This window comes from Podarcis liolepis (genome assembly GCF_965112155.1).
Source record: "Podarcis liolepis genome assembly, chromosome: 4".
NCBI classification, from domain to species: Eukaryota; Metazoa; Chordata; class Lepidosauria; order Squamata; family Lacertidae; genus Podarcis; species Podarcis liolepis.
In genome coordinates this window covers 11,453,442-11,473,708 of record NC_139558.1, presented here as the reverse complement: position 1 = coordinate 11,473,708, position 20,267 = coordinate 11,453,442, and the positions used below count along the sequence as shown (strand labels likewise).

Below are 20,267 nucleotides of genomic sequence, written 5' to 3'. Positions count from 1 at the left end.
GTGACAGGCTGCCGCCCCAAGCCTCGCGCACCCGGCGGGACCTCCTGCCGGGCGCGCGAGGCTTGCAGGCATTCGCCCCATAAGACGCACCCCGATTTCCCCTTCATTTTTGGAGGGGAAAAAGTGCGTCTTATGGGGCGAAAAATACGGTACTCACTTTTTTAGTGCAGTTTGCTTTTTTATGTGGGTATTTGAATACATACCAGATTATTATGAAGGAACAAAATAGCTGGTTTTTAAGGTAAAAATATATAATTTTAACGATTTTTTGGTACGGGATAGTAAGATTTCATTTAAGGTGCACAAAAGAAATTGGCAAACCTTAGCTGAAGAAACCAAACCTCAGCTTTTGATCTTGCTAGCTTATTTCTATTCTGAAAACATTAGGCTCATTTGAAATCTTGAGCAGTTCATGTTGGATGGTCTCAGAATAGTTGCAACACAGAGGATGACTGATGTGGCAGGACACCTCTGCACAGTAAAGGAGGAATGCAGTGATCTGAAATTAGTGCTGATTGGTCTGTTCAGGCATGCGACTTGCAAGAAACTCTTGTTGATAGACGGTCTTCTAAAAAGGAATGGAATATTTAAGGTCTTTCTTTGGGATTTTTGTATTGGGCAGAGTGTGTTCTTTTGTCCATTCTCTTTAGAATGGACTCAATGTGCATTTGTCAACTGCTTCATTTGTTTTTATTGCGAGGAAGTAGACAACATGAAACCATTACCAAGTATTGCAAGATCTGAGACCACCTGTGTTGTTGTTCTAGGTGCACATTCCTCTGCATCATGATTTGTGACATTGGTATTCCTGGAAGAACAGCCCTGAGAGCTTATGATGACAGGCAGGGTATAAATCAAATAAATAGATAGTATTGAGTAAATGCATGAAACCCAAACTTCTGGCAGAATATCTTCTGGAAAAACCCGTCTTACCATTTGATTGTAACATATCTTTTAAAAAACAACAAAAAAGACATGCAGTTTCTCTAGGTCACCTACAGATCAGCACATGTGGCACTGAGAGGGCCAGGGAGCTGATAGATTATAATCAGCAGTGGAAGGAGCAAAGGACTTCTGGACTGGTCTTTCTCACAGCCCAACTCTCCTGATATTTTATATTTTTCTCTTTCAGAGAAAATAGCAAAGTATCCAGGCTTTTGGTGTTTAGATAAACTTGTTGTTGGGCTCTTGTTGATGTTCAGTAGTTTTACAATTCCCTCTTCACGATTGTAAAAATACCTGCTTTTTGGGTTTTGTGGCTTCCGGATATCATGCTTTGGTTTTTGAATGTTTTGGAAGTTGAACGGTCTTCCAGAATGGATTACGTTCAAAAACCGAGGTACCACTGTATAGTGATTGTGCTTAAATGTGTAACTATGTAGGTAATAGATAATGTTTATTTTTCCACGCTGCATTCTGTAGTACTAGATTTTGGAGTCAGTTTGCTTTGTTGGTAGCCAGATGGGTGGGGTATAAATAAAAATTTTATTATTATTATTATTATTATTATTATTATTATTATTATTAATTTTATTTTGCCCACAAAATACTTGCATAATAGTCATGTTGCCCTGTGCAGATGGTTCCTACCCACAGGAGAGGGATTGGGATATTCTGAGCTGACCTCATTCTGTTGACTACCCATGTTCAGACCTGTCTTATGTCTAGTCATTGACGGTCATAGTAGAATAGAAATCTATGTACGTAGGCCTGATTATGTCTTTGATAGCTATCAGAATAATAGGGATCAATCGTAATAGGATCTTTGTATATGACCATATTGTTGTTAGCCGCCCTGAGCCTGGCTTCGGCTGGGGAGGGCGGGATATAAATAAAATTTATTATTATTATTATTATTATTATTATTTTATTATTATTATATTATTATTATTATGCTACATTGAACATACATTAGGCAGGTCCAGTGCAGGTCTGGTTGCTCAATGCATGATGGCATATGACGCCTGCTTAGCTTCAAATTTACAGTCTGTTTTCCGGTTGGAGAAAATAGTTTGTACATTTAGGATTGGTGTGTACTGGCTTTATTTGCGAGAGGGGAAAAAACTGATTGGGGAGGGGGGAAGGGGGGAACTGAGCTCCAGTATTCATACCCAACAACACCACAGTGTTTTACTCTCGTGCCATTATGTAAGATTTCAGATGTACTCAGATTCTAATTAGATTTTGATATCTGTTCCAAAAGTATGAAATATTGAGTATTGATTATTGCATCCTTTTCCATGCTTTTAATTTGATTCTTTTTTTTGTTTGTTGAACACAGTTTCCATTTTGTGAGCTTTCCTATGCATGTGCAAAAAATTTTCTCCTCAGGCCCCCTTGTATTTCCTGGTCCTATTTTTATGAACCATCGGGAGCAGGCTCTAGCCAGAATAAGACCCCATCCAACACAGCTAAAGCATAACCGGGACAAGCATAAAGGTATTTGGTCTTCCTTATTGATTGGGCTGGACTTACACCTATTCTTCAAGTTATTTTTCTATCCACTGGGTATTAAAAGAAGTTCACAAAACTTGCTGTCTCTTCTGGCTAATCTTCAGTAACCTGAGGAGAAAGGAAAACACATTTTTAATGTTGAGCTGTTTTTCCTGTGAGAATATGTGAAAATGTGCATTACTTTCATTTTAATTTCCCTTTCCTTTAATGCATGCTCTTGTTTCATTGCTTTGTTTTCTTAATGAAAAACGGGAATGAGATCAAAGAATTCCTTCTGGTAGGATTGGTGACTATATGCTGGCTGGATATAAAATACGTATTTTTGTCTACAGCGTGTACTTTGAAATCCTGAAACTGATAGCAACCATTGTTGGGAAACAGGCATTCCCGTCTGACCTTGAAGGAAGCACTTGTGTTTTTCATAGCAAGCAGTAGTGGACAACATGGTGGGGTTTGCACCCTGCCCCCCTGCCCTTCCGCTTCCCACTGAGCAGCATCAACTCAGTTGTTGGGAAGTCAGGCAACTATTGCTGCCCGCCATGCCGTCTGCTACTGGTAGCAACAGAGCTTGCAGTGGCAATGCAGCTGAAAAATAACCCATTGGGCTAGAGATGGTTCATGGGCTGTATACTGCTTACACCTGCTCTGGACTATTCAGGTCAGGTCCTTACTCATAAAGAATACATGCCTCACTACCACTTACTTGGTGCTGAACTTTAAAGCCCTAAACGGCCTCGGCCCTGTACACCTGAAGGAGCATCTCTACCCCCACCATCTAGCCTGCACATTGAGATCCAGCTCTCACGACCTTCTGGCAGTTCCCTCCCTGCGAGAAGTAAAGTTGCTGGCAACCAGGCAGAGGGCTTTCTCGGTAGTGGTGCCTACCCTGTGGAACACCCTCTCATCGGATGTCGAAGAGATAAACTATTATATGACTTCCCATAGACATCTGAAGGCATCCCTGTTTAGAGAGGTTTTAATGTGTGATGTTTTATTGTGTTCTATTTTTCTGGGAGCTGCCCAGAGTGGCTGGGGCAACCCAGTCAGATTGGAGGATATAAATAATAAAATGATTACTGTTGTTATTACTCAGAATCCTGAAATGTGTAACCTTTTAATAAGTGTAGAATAGGCATCCCTCCTGCAAATCTATCTATATCTACCGTATATCCATATATTGTGTGTGTGTGTGTGTGTGTGTGTGTGTGGCAGTGGCAGGGGAAGGAAGTACTGACACTCCACATTAACCTAATTTCAGTTGTACAGTCGTTCTGTTTGAACATGGGCTCTAGATGTTGAACTCATATTGAAAACATGGTTTTAACATATAGGGTCAGGAAGATTCCTAGTGGTTTAAATCCATGTGATATCTTGGTGGGGTGTGTGTGTGTGTGTGTGAAGCTCTTCGTGTTATCACTGAATGTGGTGAGAGTGCTATAGGAACAAGCAGGGACAACAATGGGGGAGATGGAGCACTGGCCAAGGACCTATGAGCTTGAAGGAGCCCACCAGCTTTCTTGAACTACATAGCTCCCACTCATTGGTTGACCCTCTACCCACCAGGAACCTGGTGCATGTGACCTTTTCGGTTTTGATTTGGCTCCTCTGTGCAGCAGCTGCCTTCTATAAGATCCCCAGCATGCAGTGCTCATGGGGAGAATTGCACGTTGGGTAATTTTATGGAGGGCAGCTGCTGCACAGAGGAGCTGAATCAGTCCGAAAGAGTAAGCAGCGCTTGCTGGTCAGCCTGCTCTCCGCCTCTCCTTTCTCCAGGCAGATCTGGTGCTTCAGTGCTGTAAACAAAAAAGCGGCAAACAGCAGGTGTCTGAAGATGAAGCAGCAACAGCAGTTCCCATTTCCTTCTGCATTAGCCTTGCTGGTATCAAGAAAATATTTTTGAATAGTGATTTTTTTAAAAACAAGAACCCAAAGCTTTTGATGTTTAAGGTTGCTGATGCTCTAGTGAGCAACCAATATATTGCAGGCTTTAAATCAGCCCCACAGTTGATTATTTATTTTGTACCTTAATCCTTTCCTTAAGAATGCTGTGTAGATGCCTTAAACTCAAAAGCATGCATGCTTATCATTATCTGATGGGGAAAGCCGTTTAACAAGTCATTGTTGCATAATTTCATTAACTTTAGCAGCCTGGTTTTATGGATGTAAATGCTTGCAGTTGAGAGCTGTCTCTACACAGCTGAGTCAGGTTTGAACACTTGGAAATTCCATATGATATTGAAACAAATGCTAGATTCAAAAACCAGTTAAGCTTCCCTGCTTGGATTTTATAGCACTGCCCTAACCATGCCTATTCAAAAGTAAGTCCTGTTGAACTGGTGTGGATTACTCCCAAGTAAGTAGGGTTAGTTAGGATTGTGGGTTTAGCCTGTTGAGAGGGAAACCTAAATTTTAGAACATTCCCATTGGAATTAAGAGACTATTGCATTTGAATTTCTTTTCTTTTATTAACTCCCAGTAGTGTAACACAGGATTAACAAAACGAGTTTTCCTCTGGACCAAAATTATAGCGTTGAAATGAAGAAAGCTTTGGCTAACTAAGTGGAGTTTTGTGTTCAAGGTCTATGAACTCCATTCAGTCTCAGTAATTAAAAACTTTCAACGCAAGAACTTAATTCCAAGTAAAAACAACAAGGAGTCCTATAGCACATTAAAGACTTAACAGATTTGTTATGGCAGAAGGTTTCATGGACTGAAGTCCACTTGCTTTGTCAGATGCATTAACTCTTAGTTTTGCAGGCATATAAAGGTGAAAATTAAAAGGTGGGAGTTGAATGGCAATGAGATTCAAAAGAATACAGTTGATGATGGTGAGCTTAAGTGTGTGTTCAATATCCACCTCTTTTACAGTAGCTAGTTGTGGATAGTTTGTAAGTCCGAGAGGGGGGATGTGATTTGAGAATGAAGGGGAGTGGCCAAGGGGCTATCCACAAATATTTTGCATAGATTGTTGGATTTAGTCATGCTATAGTGAGCAGATTCAGAGTGCCTGTCACTCATAAAAGTCTCTGGATATTTGAACAGTCAAAAGCAAGTGAGAAAAATACAGCTCAGAATTTGGGCTGTATGGGGTCATGGCTAGCCAAACTTTGGAAGGGCTACATCTAGCTCTGGTTTCTTCCAGTTATAAATACTGCTCCCATGGTGATCAAAGCCCCCTAATGTGACCCATACTCCTTGGCACCTGGTGCCTGACACTTCGAAAGGGGAAGAATGGAGTTTCAACCTCTTGAAAAGAATGGACCCAGGCCCTTCCCAGCAAATGCAAGGTGACAAGATGGCACCCACATCTCAAAGAATGGCTCACTCAAACCAAGCTAACCTTAACATTAACAACTTTAGGAAAGAATTGGCAGCCCAACTTAGTTAAACAGTTACAGAAAAAATAAAACAAAATTGCTACACTTGCTTGGAAAATGTGATTTGTGGGATGTCTGGTTTGAGAGTCATTCTGCAGATCATTGCTCCATGTTCCATTTGCCAGTCTGCAGAACTGTGTTTCTCTTGGAAGGTCTGTTCCCAGCTGTACGTAGCGTAGGCATAGGGGAGATAAGCATTACTGATCACATTCCAGTTTCAGTAGAAATGACTGCCTTGAAAAAATGGTCAAGCTTTTGACTCCTCTGCAGACAAAATACAAGATAGCTAACTTCATTACTTTTCTTAAAACAATACAACAAATGTTTCTCTTACCACAGTGGGAGACAGTGAAGGCTACAGTACGTGGGGTGTGCTTCAGAGAAAGCTGCCATTAAAAATAGGAATAGGCAACAAAAAACGGATCTAGTACAGGTGAATCTGGCTCAAAAACATATTTAGGAAATTAGAGATGAAAAGAAAAGAATTGAAGTTTCTGAATGTCCACAGCAATGATTGATCTACCCTATACGAAACAGATTTTATGAATATGGGAGTAGGGAATCTTGGTTGTTAGCAAATGGAATAAAGCAAAAAAGAGGGGGGGGAGCATGCTGTATATAAAATTCAGTTAAGCAATAGTACATGAACTTGGAATCCAGTGGAGATCTTTGAGGCTTTTGCAACTTTCTATGAGTAATGGTATGCATCAGGACATACTGAGACCAAAGTAATTTAAGCTTACTTATCTAAAATACAAATTCAGTAATTAACAGGCGAGGAGAGATGTGGGCTTAATTCATATATCGCTAAGGAAGAAATCAAAGAAGTGATTAGTTCTCTTAAAATAAGTCACTGTGCCCTGACCATTTTATTAATGAATTCTATAAACATTATAAGGGAATTTTGTTGTTTAATGGAATTCTGGCCGGCAAATCTCCCTGACACGTGGAAATCACTCACAATTATTGTAATCCCCAAGCTCTTAGCAATGGTTTGATAGCTCAAAAGCAAAAAATGCTGCTGAATTGCAACTCATTACCAAACTTAAAACCATGGAGAGACCTGGTCTGAACAAAGACATTGGATTCTTATCTCATTATACATAACTAAGCCATTTTTCACCTTCTCACCCCTTGCCTTTTCCTGTAAGACCTATTGCAGTTGTTAAGAGTCGTCAACAGGCTCATCTCAGCTATCTGCCAATCTCCCATTCCCACCACCTTTCTGAGTAATACCCCTCCCCACCTTCTCACTATATAGAAGGATCTGGCAACTTCTGTTTCAGTGTATCTGAAGAAGTGTGCATGCACACGAAAGCTCATGCCAAGAACTAACTTAGTTGGTCTTTAAGGTGCTACTGGAAGGAATTTTTTTTATTTTGACTGTTTCTTATAGTTAACCATAAGGTCCAAGGCCTTCCTTAAACAATTCAATTTGTCCTTGATCAGAGAACACAAACCGTTAAGGACAAAAGTAGTGAAGAGTGTATGTGAGTGTGTTCATAGTCTTCACTTGCAGTAAACAGTTGTGCATCATTTCAGGGTTAAAGAAGGATATTTTTTGTTTTTTGAATAAAGGCATGGAGCTGTTAAGAAACATCTGTTTTTAAATTCTAAACGCTCAGTTTGCATAGTTCTAGTGACCATTAAAATCATCATAATTATTTCGACTCAACTGATGTGAAAATTCATTCTTGATGAAATGGACTTGAGTTTCTGTGCAACACGTCTAATGTATTCAACAACTGAATATAAATAGAGATGAAACAAAACATGTAGCATCTGAGAAATAGAGTTTGATAAAGCCTATGCACTTTTAAAATGAATACTACTCTTTAAAATTACAGTATATTGAAAGCTGCATAATTCAACAAGTAAGGCGATGTTATTGGGTTGTTAACTTGGCTGTAATATAAAATACAAAGAGCACAATTTTAAAATTATAAACTTTTTTTAAATAAAACGTGGTTTTGTGCTTAACACATTTCATAAGTATAAGCTGTGCTTGGAAAGGCAACTTTGATTAGTCAGTTTGTCTTTCCAGAACTCTATTTCATCAATAAATATGTTACTTTATATACGTAGTTTGACTCAACTTTAAGCAATTGAATTGCAGAGCAGCCATAGTTCAGAGAATAATTCACATGGCTTGCATGCAGAAGTTTCCAGGTTTAGTTCTTAGTATTGTGGATAACTCCTTCCTGTAATGCTTGGGAGCAGCAGTATAGATAAGACTGATCATGATGGACTGATGGTCAGATTGGGAAAGCACTAACTAGGAAGAAGGAGGCAGGAGTACTTTAGGACCCTGTCAGAGCCCTCATGCCTCCTTCCCAATGCCCAGTGCCTCGCTTACCCGACTTTGGCAAGGTAGTGACAGGGCTGGGGGAGGGCCTTCAAATGTTGCTGAGGGCCTCTAAAAAAGGCATTGAGGGCCACGCATGGACCCACCCTGTTCTAGGTGGCTGATGGCTGGAACGTACTGCAATGCAATGAAAGTGGGCTTTTTGAAAATTGCAAATTCCTAAGCTGTCAACCACAGGCAATGCTTTGTATAGTGGCTATTCTCATCCCATATTAAAGGTAAAGGTAAAGGGACCCCTGACCATTAGGTCCAGTCGTGACCAACTCTGGGGTTGCGGTGCTCATCTTGCTTTATTGGCCAAGGGAGCCGGTGTAAAGCTTCCGGGTCATGTGGCCAGCATGACTAAGCCGCTTCTGGCGAACCAGAGCAGCGCACGGAAACGCCGTTTACCTTCCCGCCGGAGTGGTACCTATTTATCTACTTGCACTTTGACGTGTTTTCGAACTGCTAGGTTGGCAGGAGCTGGGACTGAGCAACGGGAGTTCACCCCGTCGCAGGGATTCGAACCGCCGACCTTCTTATCGGCAAGTCCGAGGCTCTGTGGTTTAACCCACAGCGCCACCCGCGTCCCCCACAGCGTGTCATCAATATGTGACTTTTGCACTTACTAAGTGTTTTAAGACCAAACCATTGTTGCAGACTGTGAAGAGTAAGGATTTAGTGTTGAGATACAGGTACAGATTTGGTAGTACTTAAAACAGCAAACCATTTACTGTAGGATATAGCTGGCGTAGTTATATAGGTTCAGATGAAGGTCAAGAATGCATCTCTGAAGCAAACTGGATTTCAGTTTCTGTAGGTTAATGCTTGAATTTGAAGTTTTGTGTCTTAAAATACAGCAGGATCCTTTTTTGCCAGGGTTGCTAAAGCTGATGTATTTATTTATTTACAGTGGTGCCTCGCAAGACGAAAATAATCCGTTCCGCGATTCTCTTCGTCTAGTGGTTTTTTCGTCTTGCGAAGCAACCCTATTAGCGGATTAGCGCTATTAGCGGTTTAGCGGCTATTAAAGGCTTAGCGGATTAGCGGCTAAAAGGCTATTAGCGGCTTAGAAAAAGGGGGGGAAGCGGAAAAAATCACAAGACTCGCAAGACGTTTTTGTCTTGCGAAGCAAGCCCATAGGGAAATTCGTCTTGTGAAGCGCATTGAAAAACGGAAAACCCTTTCGTCTAGCAGGTTTTTCGTCTTGCGAGGCATTTGTCTTGCGGGGCACCACTGTATTGCATTGGCACAATATATGTGAGTTTATCCAGCTTTATCCTCAAAACTGGATTCTGAGAGCTCTGTTGTGCCCATCCAGCAGCCTTCATTACTGAAGTCAGGATTTAAACCACATTCCCCCTCCCCTATTCCTGCCTTCCTTTCTGTCCACCAGCTGGCCATTTTGAGTATTCTCCTCCTCTTTCCCATCCCTTGCCTTGCCCTTCACCCTGCAAATACAGTTTTGCAAACCTGGAGAACATAGTTATCAATGGCCAGGTGCATCAAATATTTTTTACAATGAACAAAATATAGGTACGAAGTGGGCTTTAGAAACCTTCAAGTTTTGAAGACCCAGTTTGAACATCTGACTTTTTCTCTCACACAGATTTTTTAGTGCAGTTTAGTCCAGATAACGTTGAATTTCCTAGCTCTAAATTAACACGGATCTTGGTTGTGCATGTTCAGTTGTGAGGCCTTTTCACTGTGCTTTGGTCTCGCTGTACTTAATTTCATCTCCCCGTAAAGTTAGTTGGCCTGCAGTTCCCACTCTCCGGTATTTCTGTCTTTTTTTGCCCTTGGGGCGGGGGGAATTACTGTTGCAAGTCGCAGCAATGGGATGTTACAAATTTAAGGTGCTGAACATCTCGTCACCCTCCCTGCCTTTTCTTCATATAGCTTTCTCCTAGCTTTCACAACTAGGTGTTTGCAGTGATTTCTACTTGCTTCCATCTTTCAGATAGTCACCTTTCCTTTCATAGGCTTCTGAGAGTATGCTAACTGGCCCTTTTAAACATAGAATTCAAGCTTAGTTGCTTGAATTTGGAGTGTTGGAATTAATGGATTGTTCATTGAGAGTCGTGTGTTCTGTGCCAGAAAGTTCCAGTCTTTCAGCTAGAACCCCAGTTTCCATTCATGGGATAGATTATATCAGTGGTTTTTTCTGGGGGGACACAGGGGTGCGCATACCCCTAAACAGTTTGTGAATCTAAGTTTGGCCTCATTGAGGGGCAGTATTTCAATATGAGTAGGAAGATGAGAGTACCCCTCAACATTTTTTTTAAGAAAAAAAGCATTGGATTATATAAATTTGTGTGCTAGCAAATGTTTTCTCGCAAGTTCTGTTTTGTAGAAACCTCTCTTTATCTGCTGACACGGAAGTAACGACAAAAAAATGGAGAGTAGTATGGATCCTTGAAAGGAGGAAGGGATATCAACCATGGCCATAGGTTATGGTTTCAAAGCCCTATCCCATGACCTTGGCAAGCCTCAGGTTTCTTAGATTTATAGGAAACATTGCTGAAATCTATTGCAGTTTCTCCTCCACCCCACCCCACTCCATACATTTGATAAAAATCACTCTTGATCCTTCGATGACTGCATGTGGCCCTGTTTGTTTTTCCTTTCATTTTGCCATACTCAGAAAAGTACCTATTTTTAAAACAATTGAAAAGCAGAACTTGACAAAAAAGTGTTCCCCTCCCCCATCTAAACTACTGTTTCAGTCGAATGAAAAAGTATACCCATGTAATTGATGTGCAGTGCTCCTTTGATTAATTGATCAAGATCCCTTTAATTGCATTGCAGCCCTAATTACTAGGATTGCATGCTTTAATTGGTTTAATCATTGAATCTTTAGCTGATTAATCAGTCAGCGATGGCCAACTTTAATTTGTGGAGCTGAGATTAAGGGTGCACTTTTTTTGTTCGTAGGGACTATTTTAGTTCTGTTGTTAATAGATGAATTAATCAAAACTTGGTGGTATCTAACTAAGTGTTTATGCTGGCACAATGATTTCTGCTCCTCAAATGGAAGTTCCCCTCTTGTCCCCCCTGCAAAACCATTCGGGAGGGTTGGGGGGACCACAGAATCTCTAGGGGGCACAGAGGGAAAGAATGAGGGGGAAGTTCTGTAACTCAGTTGAAGGTCTTTGTGCTAACAGAAGCATTTCCTTGGATGCCGCCCTTGAAATGTGAACATAACATACACTGAATAATAATAATAATAATAATAATAATATCCTGTTAGTTATGATGCTACATTTCTTTGGAATGACTCTCACCCTTCTTTGTAATGCAGCTGGATTAGTGTGGCCATTACGAAACTAAGGTTTCAATATTTATTTCAACAGCAGCCACTGCTTGCTTGTTTAAATCAAGTGTTATTTTTATTTTGTGTGTGTGAACTGGGCATGGTGGTGTAATTGCTACATATTTGAAAAGAAAGCAAAACTGCTTCTCACATACTCTTGCATTTTAACTGCAGCATCCGTTAAACACAAGCAACAGTTTTATGTATCCATCCAATTTTTAAACAAAATACCCTTTTGCAACATTATCAATGTACATACAAATTGTGATTCTGAAGTTCCTAATTTCTTCAAATATATGTTGGGAACTTTTTTGGGGGGGTTGCCTTTAACATTACTGAATTAAGTAATATGGATTTTGCTGAACTTGCTGAGTGTTCCCTGTAACATTTAAGTCTTGTTTTAGAAGAATATCAGTTTACCACTGAAGAACTGACAGTTATTCTCTTCTGATTTTTCATAGTCACCAATACCAATATCTATTACTGTAATAACCCCTGCGCCCAAACCTTTTACCTGCGCTGCTTAATCCTTTTAGTTGTTATGCTATTGTTCACTGCTCCTTCCACTTATTGAGGAATGGTATGGGGTATAATTGTGCATTATGTTTGTAGATGGAAGTGGAGATAGGAGTGAGAAGGATGCCAGCAAAATCACAACCTACCCACCTGGGGCAGTGCGCTTTGACTGTGAACTCCGAGCAGTACAAGTTAGCTGTGGATTTCACCATTCAGGTAGATAATAGAAACATTTATGTCATGTTGACTTCATTTTTCCAATGTTAGTTGTAAGAGTTTCAATCGATCATAGCTTCCTCAGAAAGCTTTGGGAGCTCGTGGTATATGTACTTACATTAAATAAACGAGATGCACATTTCAGTCCTTAAAATGATACTTGATGCCTCTAGAACAGCGGTGTGGGAACTTCATTGACCTTATGGAAGCATTCCCTCTTGGCTAAGGATGGGCAACCTATGGCCCTTGAATTGTTGTACTTCCAACTCACATCGGTCCCAGCAAGCATGGCCAATAAATAGGGAAACGATGGGAGTTTTAGTTCCCCATCCTTATCCTTGATCAGCCCTCTGGATGCCACATGCCAGCAGTTGGGGGTGGAGGGCAAAACAAGAGCGGACAAAGCCAAAGTGGGCATTGCCTTCTCACATTAACACTAATACATACTGCATGGATGCCACACCCACTAATCCATGTAGCATGTGAAGACTCGCATGCGTACACAAGACGCATGCAGTGCACACATACGTGCTTTCACTCCTCCCACCCTAGTAAAGGTAAAGGGAATCCTGACCATTAGGTCCAGTCGTGACCGACTCTGGGGTTGCGGAGCTCATCTCGCTTTACTGGCCGAGGGAGCCGGCCTACAGCTTCCGGGTCATGTGACCAGCATGACTAAGCCGTTTCTGGTGAACCAGAGCAGCGCACGGAAACGCCATTTACCTTTCCGCCAGAGCGGTACCTATTGATCTACTTGCACTTTGAGGTGCTTTTGAACTGCTAGGTTGGCAGGAGCAGGGACCGAGCAACGGGAACCTCGTCGCGGGGATTTCAACCACTGACTTTCTGATCGGCAAGTCTTGGGCTCTGTGATTTAACCCACAGCGCCACCTGCGTCCCTCCCACCTTAGTAGTTAGATTTTTAAAAAGCATTTTTGCTGTTTTTCAAACCTAACTGCTGACGGGGGAGGGGAGTCTTCGTGGAGATTGTAGGTGTCGTTCCCCCCTCCCCCAAGCAATAGTCTTCATTGCCACCAATAGTTGTTGTCAAGCCCAAATGCCTGGAGGGGATCTGTTTTTGATGAGGGCGTTGGAGTTCATGAGGAGGTCACCCAGCTGCAGTTACCCTGGCCATGCCCCTTTCGCCCCCCTATTAGACTTGGGGGGGGGGGAAACTCCAATAAAGCTTTTGCTAAGCCTAAACCTGCCAGGGGGTGTGCATGGAGGGGATGCAGTTGACCAGATGGAGAGACCCAGGGGTTGTATCTGCCAGTGGGACTCTGGATCCTCACCCCTGTTTTAGAAGTAACATACTGTTCATTCATGCTAACATCTATCCAACTGTTCTTCAATGAACTTTTAATTTGCAAAATTATATGTCATCCAAATGATTTCTGCATCAAATGCTGAAAAAACCAAGAAAGCACCCCATTCTTGTTTTTACTGGACACATTGGAAAGATTTCATACTGGGAAGACTTGTAGAAAGTGCAAACTTCTAAAGCCCCGTATTTTAACCCTTAGTTGTTCTGATGGAGAATGGCGATGTTTACACATTTGGATATGGGCAGCATGGGCAGCTTGGACATGGAGACGTTAATTCCAGGTATGTGACTATAAATGTGTTTTAAATATGAAATTGTTGCATCTTTATTCTGTCTGCAGAATACTTTCAGTTTTGCATTTTCCCTACGCTGACTCAAATGCTTTTGAAGGTAATAGGAATTTCCCCCATGAGAGCAAAGCGATATAATGCTATCACATCTAGCCTTTAATATTTGATGCTTTTGTGTGAGTGATAGACACATTCTGATTTGTGTATGGGTGTGTATATGCATATATATCTCACCGATATCCACATGTAAACTATGTTCAGTGCAGTTCAATTTATTGTGTTTAGCAAGCTGCCATGACTCACATAAAAATAGTAATAACAAGGTTACTGCTAACAATGGTGGTTTACATTTCTCCTCCCCGACCTTTACAGGATAAATCATTTCCCATTCTCCCTTTAAGTTTTATTACACGAATTTGTAAAGCCTTAGCAAGAAATGTGGCTGTTCTAAAGAATATATACCTCTCTACGACAACAAAAAACAGGTCTTTGCAAGAGGCATGTAGATGCATATATATCTCACTTGTATCTACATGTAAACTATATTTAGGGTTCAATATGGCAAATATTGTTAATGGAAAGTAAATACATCATGGTATGGATTAGATTTATGAGACAAAAGTGTGACGGTGGCCACATTTTCATGTCATGGTAAGCCATAAACTACGGCTTACTGTGTGTAAATAGTCTTTGCTTTTCTTAGTTAATTAAGCCCTAGTTCCTGGCTTTGTGTTACATTCAAAAAAAGCGATCACGGCTAGTTTCACTTGCAAGAAGCCACAATCTGTAGCCAAGGTTTGTTCTTAGTTTACTGAGTGTGGTCCCATGAAACAAGAGTAGTGAAACAGGCACAATTCACTTGCACATAGTAAGTGTGGTTTATGTCACCAGACTCCTGATCCCATCATCATCGGCTATTGAACATGGGATTTGGAGTCTAATAACATCTCTATTGTAAGACATACAAACGGAGCTAGTATTTGTTTTTTAGTGTTTCAGACAAGAAACAAAACAGTAGAAAAGTATAACCAGTTAAACAATCCGAATGGCAGTGAAAAAGAGTTAAATAGTGGGTAGGTTGGAAGAGGGGGTAGTAGCATTGCATGGATATTTAAATAACCATTCATACTACCAAATTGTGCAATTCTGCCCTATATTTATGAGCACTATTCACTATTCTAATATTTCTAATGGTTTCTTTATCCTCACAATTTAACTGTCAAATGTTCTTTAGCATTTAAACATTTTCTATTTAATTGTACCACTTCAGCTTCATTCACTGATATCATGTAAAATACATAAGGACTATATTTTTTGATAGAAGATGAATGTATACATAATAAAAGAGGCACTTACTTTGCTCCAACTTAGGGGATGCCCTACTCTAGTACAGGCACTTCCAGGACCTAGCACACAAGTTACTGCAGGCAGCAATCATACAGGTATTCTGTTAATGGATGGACAAGTCTTCACATTTGGAAGCTTCTCGGTAAGATTTTTGTTAAAATTACATTTTCATATTGGAAACAGCTTAAAGATTATTCACTGGCATAAGTTCATACGTATTTATTTTTGCCTGCTTTAAAGATTGATTTTTGTTTGTCTGCTGGTTTATTATATATCTTTCTTTTTTTCTTTGTTCTGCTATGTATCAGGGTGGGGAGACTAAATAAGAATACTTTGCTTGTCCAAATAAGCATTTTCATTTATTTACTGATGCCAGCCTTTGGACTAGTAGAATTCATGCCAAACTCCTGAGCTATGGAATCTCTCCCTTAGATTCCCTAAAACTAGATCAAATCACTGCTCAAAGACTGATCCGCCAAAGACTGGATGACATCGATTTACAGCAAAATTATATGCTGGGGGGAGGTGTTTGTTCGCCCCAGAACATTGGTATCACTTTAACTTACCACGTTCCATCATACCTCTCCTCCCTTTCGACTGTTGCCCATAGGCTGGCTTTCACCAAAGCGAGGTTTAACGTTTTTCCCTCCAATGTCCTGAGACATAGATTCTCAAAGGGCCAAGCCTCCGCCATGTGCGAATGTGATAAGGAGACGCCAGAGTCGCTTCAGCACATTATGTTCACTTGCCCCTTATTCAAGGTGCCACGGGCAAATTTGTTGGGATCAATCATTCAGAAACTAGAGGGTACCCCACCAAAATTCCACCTTGCCCAAATCTTGCAGGATAAGGATACCCATACGACCCTGAAAGTGGCTAGGTTCCTGGTCGCTGTCCTTACCCAAAAGCGTTGCCAAGGAGCACCACAAGCTAATTAAGGCGTAGTATGCCATTCCATCTTATAGTATTTTATTGTTATAGTAGTGTTTTAGCGGCTGTTTTTTCCCACGTGCACAAGCTGTTATTTATGTCTTGTTTTTATCTGTATGGGCCTATGGCCGTAATAAACTATTATTATTATTATTATTATTACTGATGCCACTATGTCTTTGAATTGAAGATATTTCTCCAGTTTCAAGCCTCATCTCATGCTCTTTATGAGCCATGTCCAAACCCTACTGAAGTTCAGACCCAGCTTACGATGTGTTTGGTTCAGCATTATTCCATTCAGCTCATATTACTTCCTTCCCTTTCCCACCAAAATGTACCTGACTGTGATAGCAGAGACGAATTGTATTGGGAGGGCCGTGCACAGCCCTAGAGGTTGGAATGCAGGGTCCAAGCCCACCAGAAACCATAGGAGAACTCCATAGTTCCAAATGGAAGCACCAGCATAGTTTCTGCTCAACCAGGTTGGGAGGAGAATGGGCAGGAGGGCTGTGTGCTTTTTGGTGGAGACAGCGATCTAAAACCATTGAACTTAAATGAGTTGCTTTGGGGCCAATCTGAACCAATCCCAAAATAACCTGTTCAAGTGGTGCTTTTTACAAACTGAGCTCACAGTCCAGCTGTAAAACCATGACATTACATGCTTATTGAGAGACGTAATATTTGTTGCCTGATAAAAAGGGGGCTCTGTGCCTTCCATGGGTCGCACCAAGCCTGAGGGTCAAAACAAGGCACCAGCTTACATCTTCTTAGATGAATATCAGGCTTGAGTCCAGAAATGTTGCTCCACATCATCTGCTGCCCCTTAGGCACAGATTCTTCCCAGCACCAAATCCTTTAGCAGACCTCTTTTTCTCATGACTATTTCAGTGTTGTGATTTCTTCAGCATGTCCATCTCTCCTTTCCCTAATAGTCCATTTTTGGGGGGACTTACTCCCAAAAAGAATGGACTATTAGGGAAAGGAGAGATGGACATGCTGAAGAAATCACAACACTGAACACCTTTCTGGAACACCTTTCTGGAATCTCTGTAGAGTTGTCTTATTTAGGCATCCACCTTGCCCAGTCTATTCCCAGTGTCTCCACTGGCCTTCTTCCCTTCCTCTCCCCTCTCTCAGAAGCTTTTCATACCTTCCTTCTTTCCCCTCCCTTCCTTCTGCCAAAGGTGTAGCAAGTGGACTCTTTCGGTGCCATCAGGCAGCTGATGGAGAGAGCCCCGCCCTTTACCCACCGATGGAGTCTTCAGGCAGTGTCCAGATATGGCCTCCTCAGGAGTCATTGCCTGCTGGTGTAGATCAGGGCCTGCTTAATGGGCCAGGTACCAGTATAGGATTTGCGCACCCTGGCACCTCACAGTGCCGCATATTTATATTTCCTGCACTGACGATGCTTGATAATGCTCGTTCGTGAAATGTTTGCATTTCTAACCATTGCCGTTTTCTAATTTACATCTTTAGAAAGGGCAACTTGGGAGGCCCATTTTGGATATTCCTTACTGGAATGCAAAACCAGCACCCATGCCTAACATAGGATCAAAGTACGGACGCAAAGCAACTTGGATTGGAGCAAGCGGTGACCAGACTTTTCTTCGCATCGATGAAGCTCTCATTAACTCTCATGTGCTTGCGACATCAGAAATCTTTGCGAGCAGACACATAATAGGCAAGGTTCATTTGCTCTTTTGTTGTAACTGAAAGGAAGTAAGGAAGTTGACGTCAACCTGTTGTGTTTGTGTCTGCTGGTGTATTGGCTTCCTCAAAGCATAATACAGTGGTGCCTCGCAAGACGAAAAGAATCCGTTCTGTGATTCTCTTCGTCTAGCGGTTTTTCGTCTTGCGAAGCAAGCCCATTGACGGATTAGCGGATTAGCGCTATTAGCGGCTTTTAGCGGCTTATCTGCTGATCGGATCAGCTGATAAGTGGCTTAGAAAAAGGGGGGGGGGAGGAAAAAAAACCCCGCAGGAACTCGCAAGGCATTGTCGTCTTGTGAAGCACCTCCAAAACGGAAAACTCTTTCGTTTAGCGAGTTTTCCGTCTTGCGAGGCATTTGTCTTGCGGGGCACCACTGTAAATATGTTTCCACCTCTCTATGTTATTGCCATTTGAGAGAATGAATAAGGACTAAGTACACGAATTCTTGTTTTTCCCCAGGCTTGGTTCCTGCGAGCATATCAGAGCCTCCTCCATTTAAGTGTCTGTTGATAAATAAAGTTGACGGAAGTTGCAAAACATTTAATGATTCTGAGCAGGAGGACCTTCAAGGATTTGGTGTATGTCTAGATCCTGTTTATGACGTTGTTTGGAGGTAAATGTTGGCTGAAGATAGCTGCTGGGAACATAGTTATCTGGGTTTGAGAGAGCTCATGAAGGATGGTCTAGGGAATATTGAACTTTATTCCACTTGTGGCTTCAGCTAGTTCCTTCTGTTCTTAGGTGGAGAATCTTGGCTCCCTTCCACTTAATGTTTTGGAAATAAGTTCTTAGCCAGCAATGTTATAGAGGAAGTATAGACGCTTGACCATTATATCAGTATATACTGTGATGTATGTGTCTAGAAATGGCATTGGGGTTGGGGGCTGTTGCTTAAACGTAGCTGGCACACGGCAGTGAAAAAATGGGTGAGAATCATTGTTTGGATTCAATTAGACTTTCATAGTAATGGCATGAAAAGATGACTGCTGCATCGTTCTTGCTTTATGTTTGAAACATCTTCTTTTGGTCAGGTTTCGACCCAATACAAGAGAACTGTGGAGTTACAATGCAGTTGTAGCTGATTCCAGACTTCCCTCTGCCCCTGACATGCAATCCCGCTGCAGTATTCTAAGCCCAGAACTGGCTCTTCCAACAGGGTCCAAAGCTCTTACAACAAGGTCACATGCGGCTTTGCACATTCTAGGTATGAATAGTTGACCTGGAATAGCCGAAATTAAGATGCTGAGATGTGATTTTTATTAACTTCTAGAAAAGTGAGCTTCACATGTCCTGGTTCTTTAGTAGTTCACTTAAAGGCATTATTTATCTGAAGACTTTGAATGTCGAATGGTAGCACTTCAGTTAATCCATGTTCTCTTAGGTTTCAAACACTAAGCCTATTTCCTGTCTAAATGAATCTGCCTTCTGTGTAGATTCTTGCAAGCTGTTAACCCCTGCACTTTGTAAAGCTACTTTGAAAGCGTCTAATCATCATTTAATCTAACGGAGATCAGCAAAACAAGAAATTTATAAATTGGTAATCCTAGTTTAGAACTTGGAAAGAATTACTTCTGCTTGGTAATAAGAGCACTTTTACTCTGAGATAATTTATTGAAAAGGTGGCAACAGGAAGGGTGCACTATGGTCGTTTCAGTACCCTTGCTAAAACGAATGGGTAGTATTCAGTAAATTCATTGTATAGTACAAATATAAGCTGTGCCATGCAACTTCCTTGCCTGCCTAAATCTGCTCCAGAGGAACCCCCGGAGCAAAATTTAGGAGGTGTGAGAAGAGAAGGCAGGAGAGTTACATTCCTCTAAACATTGTTACAGATAACTTCCAGTCTAATGTAAAGAAACTCAAGCCTAATCTGGGTTACCACCAATCATATTTGGGAGTTCTTTCCAATTCATCTGCAGATCTGTTCCAGACATTATTTTCTAAACCTCATATGATTTTGTTTCCTAGATTAGCAGTACTGGTCAGAATTAATTGGAGGTCTGGTGTGGTCAATTCGTATAGCTTGATCTAATTTCTTACAGACACTAGTCCTTCTACCAGAATGTGCTCAGTTTATTTTTCTTTGTTGTTTTTAGGCTGTCTTGATACATTGGCTGCTATGCAGGACTTAAAAATGGGCGTGACAAATACAGAAGAAGAAACACAAGCTGTAATGAAAGTGTATTCCAAAGAAGACTATAGCATTGTCAACAGATTTGAAAGTATCTATCTATGTATCAAATACAGATTTTCATTCCTGTATGTAGTGCATGAAGTTGAATGTGCAAAAACTTACCTTTTCCTTCTCCCTTTAGGTCACGGAGGGGGTTGGGGTTACTCAGCCCACTCAGTAGAAGCCATCCGCTTTTGTGCCGATACTGACATCTTACTTGGTGGACTTGGCCTCTTTGGTGGCAGGGGTGAATATACTGCCAAAATAAAGGT

The 20,267-nt window shown here is 41.3% G+C and overlaps 1 protein-coding gene and 1 long non-coding RNA gene across 43 annotated transcripts in view; one reads left to right on the top strand and one right to left on the bottom strand.

Moving 5' to 3' along the window:
* The window catches only part of MYCBP2 (MYC binding protein 2), a 145,150-nt gene that overhangs the window by 38,941 nt on the left and 85,942 nt on the right, over positions 1–20,267 (top strand). For 32 of the 42 annotated variants that reach the window (XM_083500970.1, XM_083500966.1, XM_083500960.1 and 29 more), the window contains exons 18-26: positions 2,332–2,439; positions 12,101–12,220; positions 13,744–13,825; positions 15,206–15,323; positions 17,588–17,792; positions 18,282–18,435; positions 18,854–19,026; positions 19,919–20,044; positions 20,138–20,265. In XM_083500970.1, the coding sequence (XP_083357096.1) occupies positions 2,332–2,439; positions 12,101–12,220; positions 13,744–13,825; positions 15,206–15,323; positions 17,588–17,792; positions 18,282–18,435; positions 18,854–19,026; positions 19,919–20,044; positions 20,138–20,265 (1,214 nt within the window). The remainder of the gene's footprint in view (positions 1–2,331; positions 2,440–12,100; positions 12,221–13,743; positions 13,826–15,205; positions 15,324–17,587; positions 17,793–18,281; positions 18,436–18,853; positions 19,027–19,918; positions 20,045–20,137; positions 20,266–20,267) is intronic. The other 10 variants (XM_083500972.1, XM_083500967.1, XM_083500957.1 and 7 more) reach the window with 1 other exon arrangement.
* LOC310706097 lies at positions 192–20,253 on the bottom strand. The gene is made up of 3 exons (XR_014525669.1): positions 20,119–20,253; positions 2,476–2,562; positions 192–568 (listed from the first exon to the last, which is right to left on the bottom strand). It is a non-coding gene; the product is annotated as an uncharacterized lncRNA (long non-coding RNA).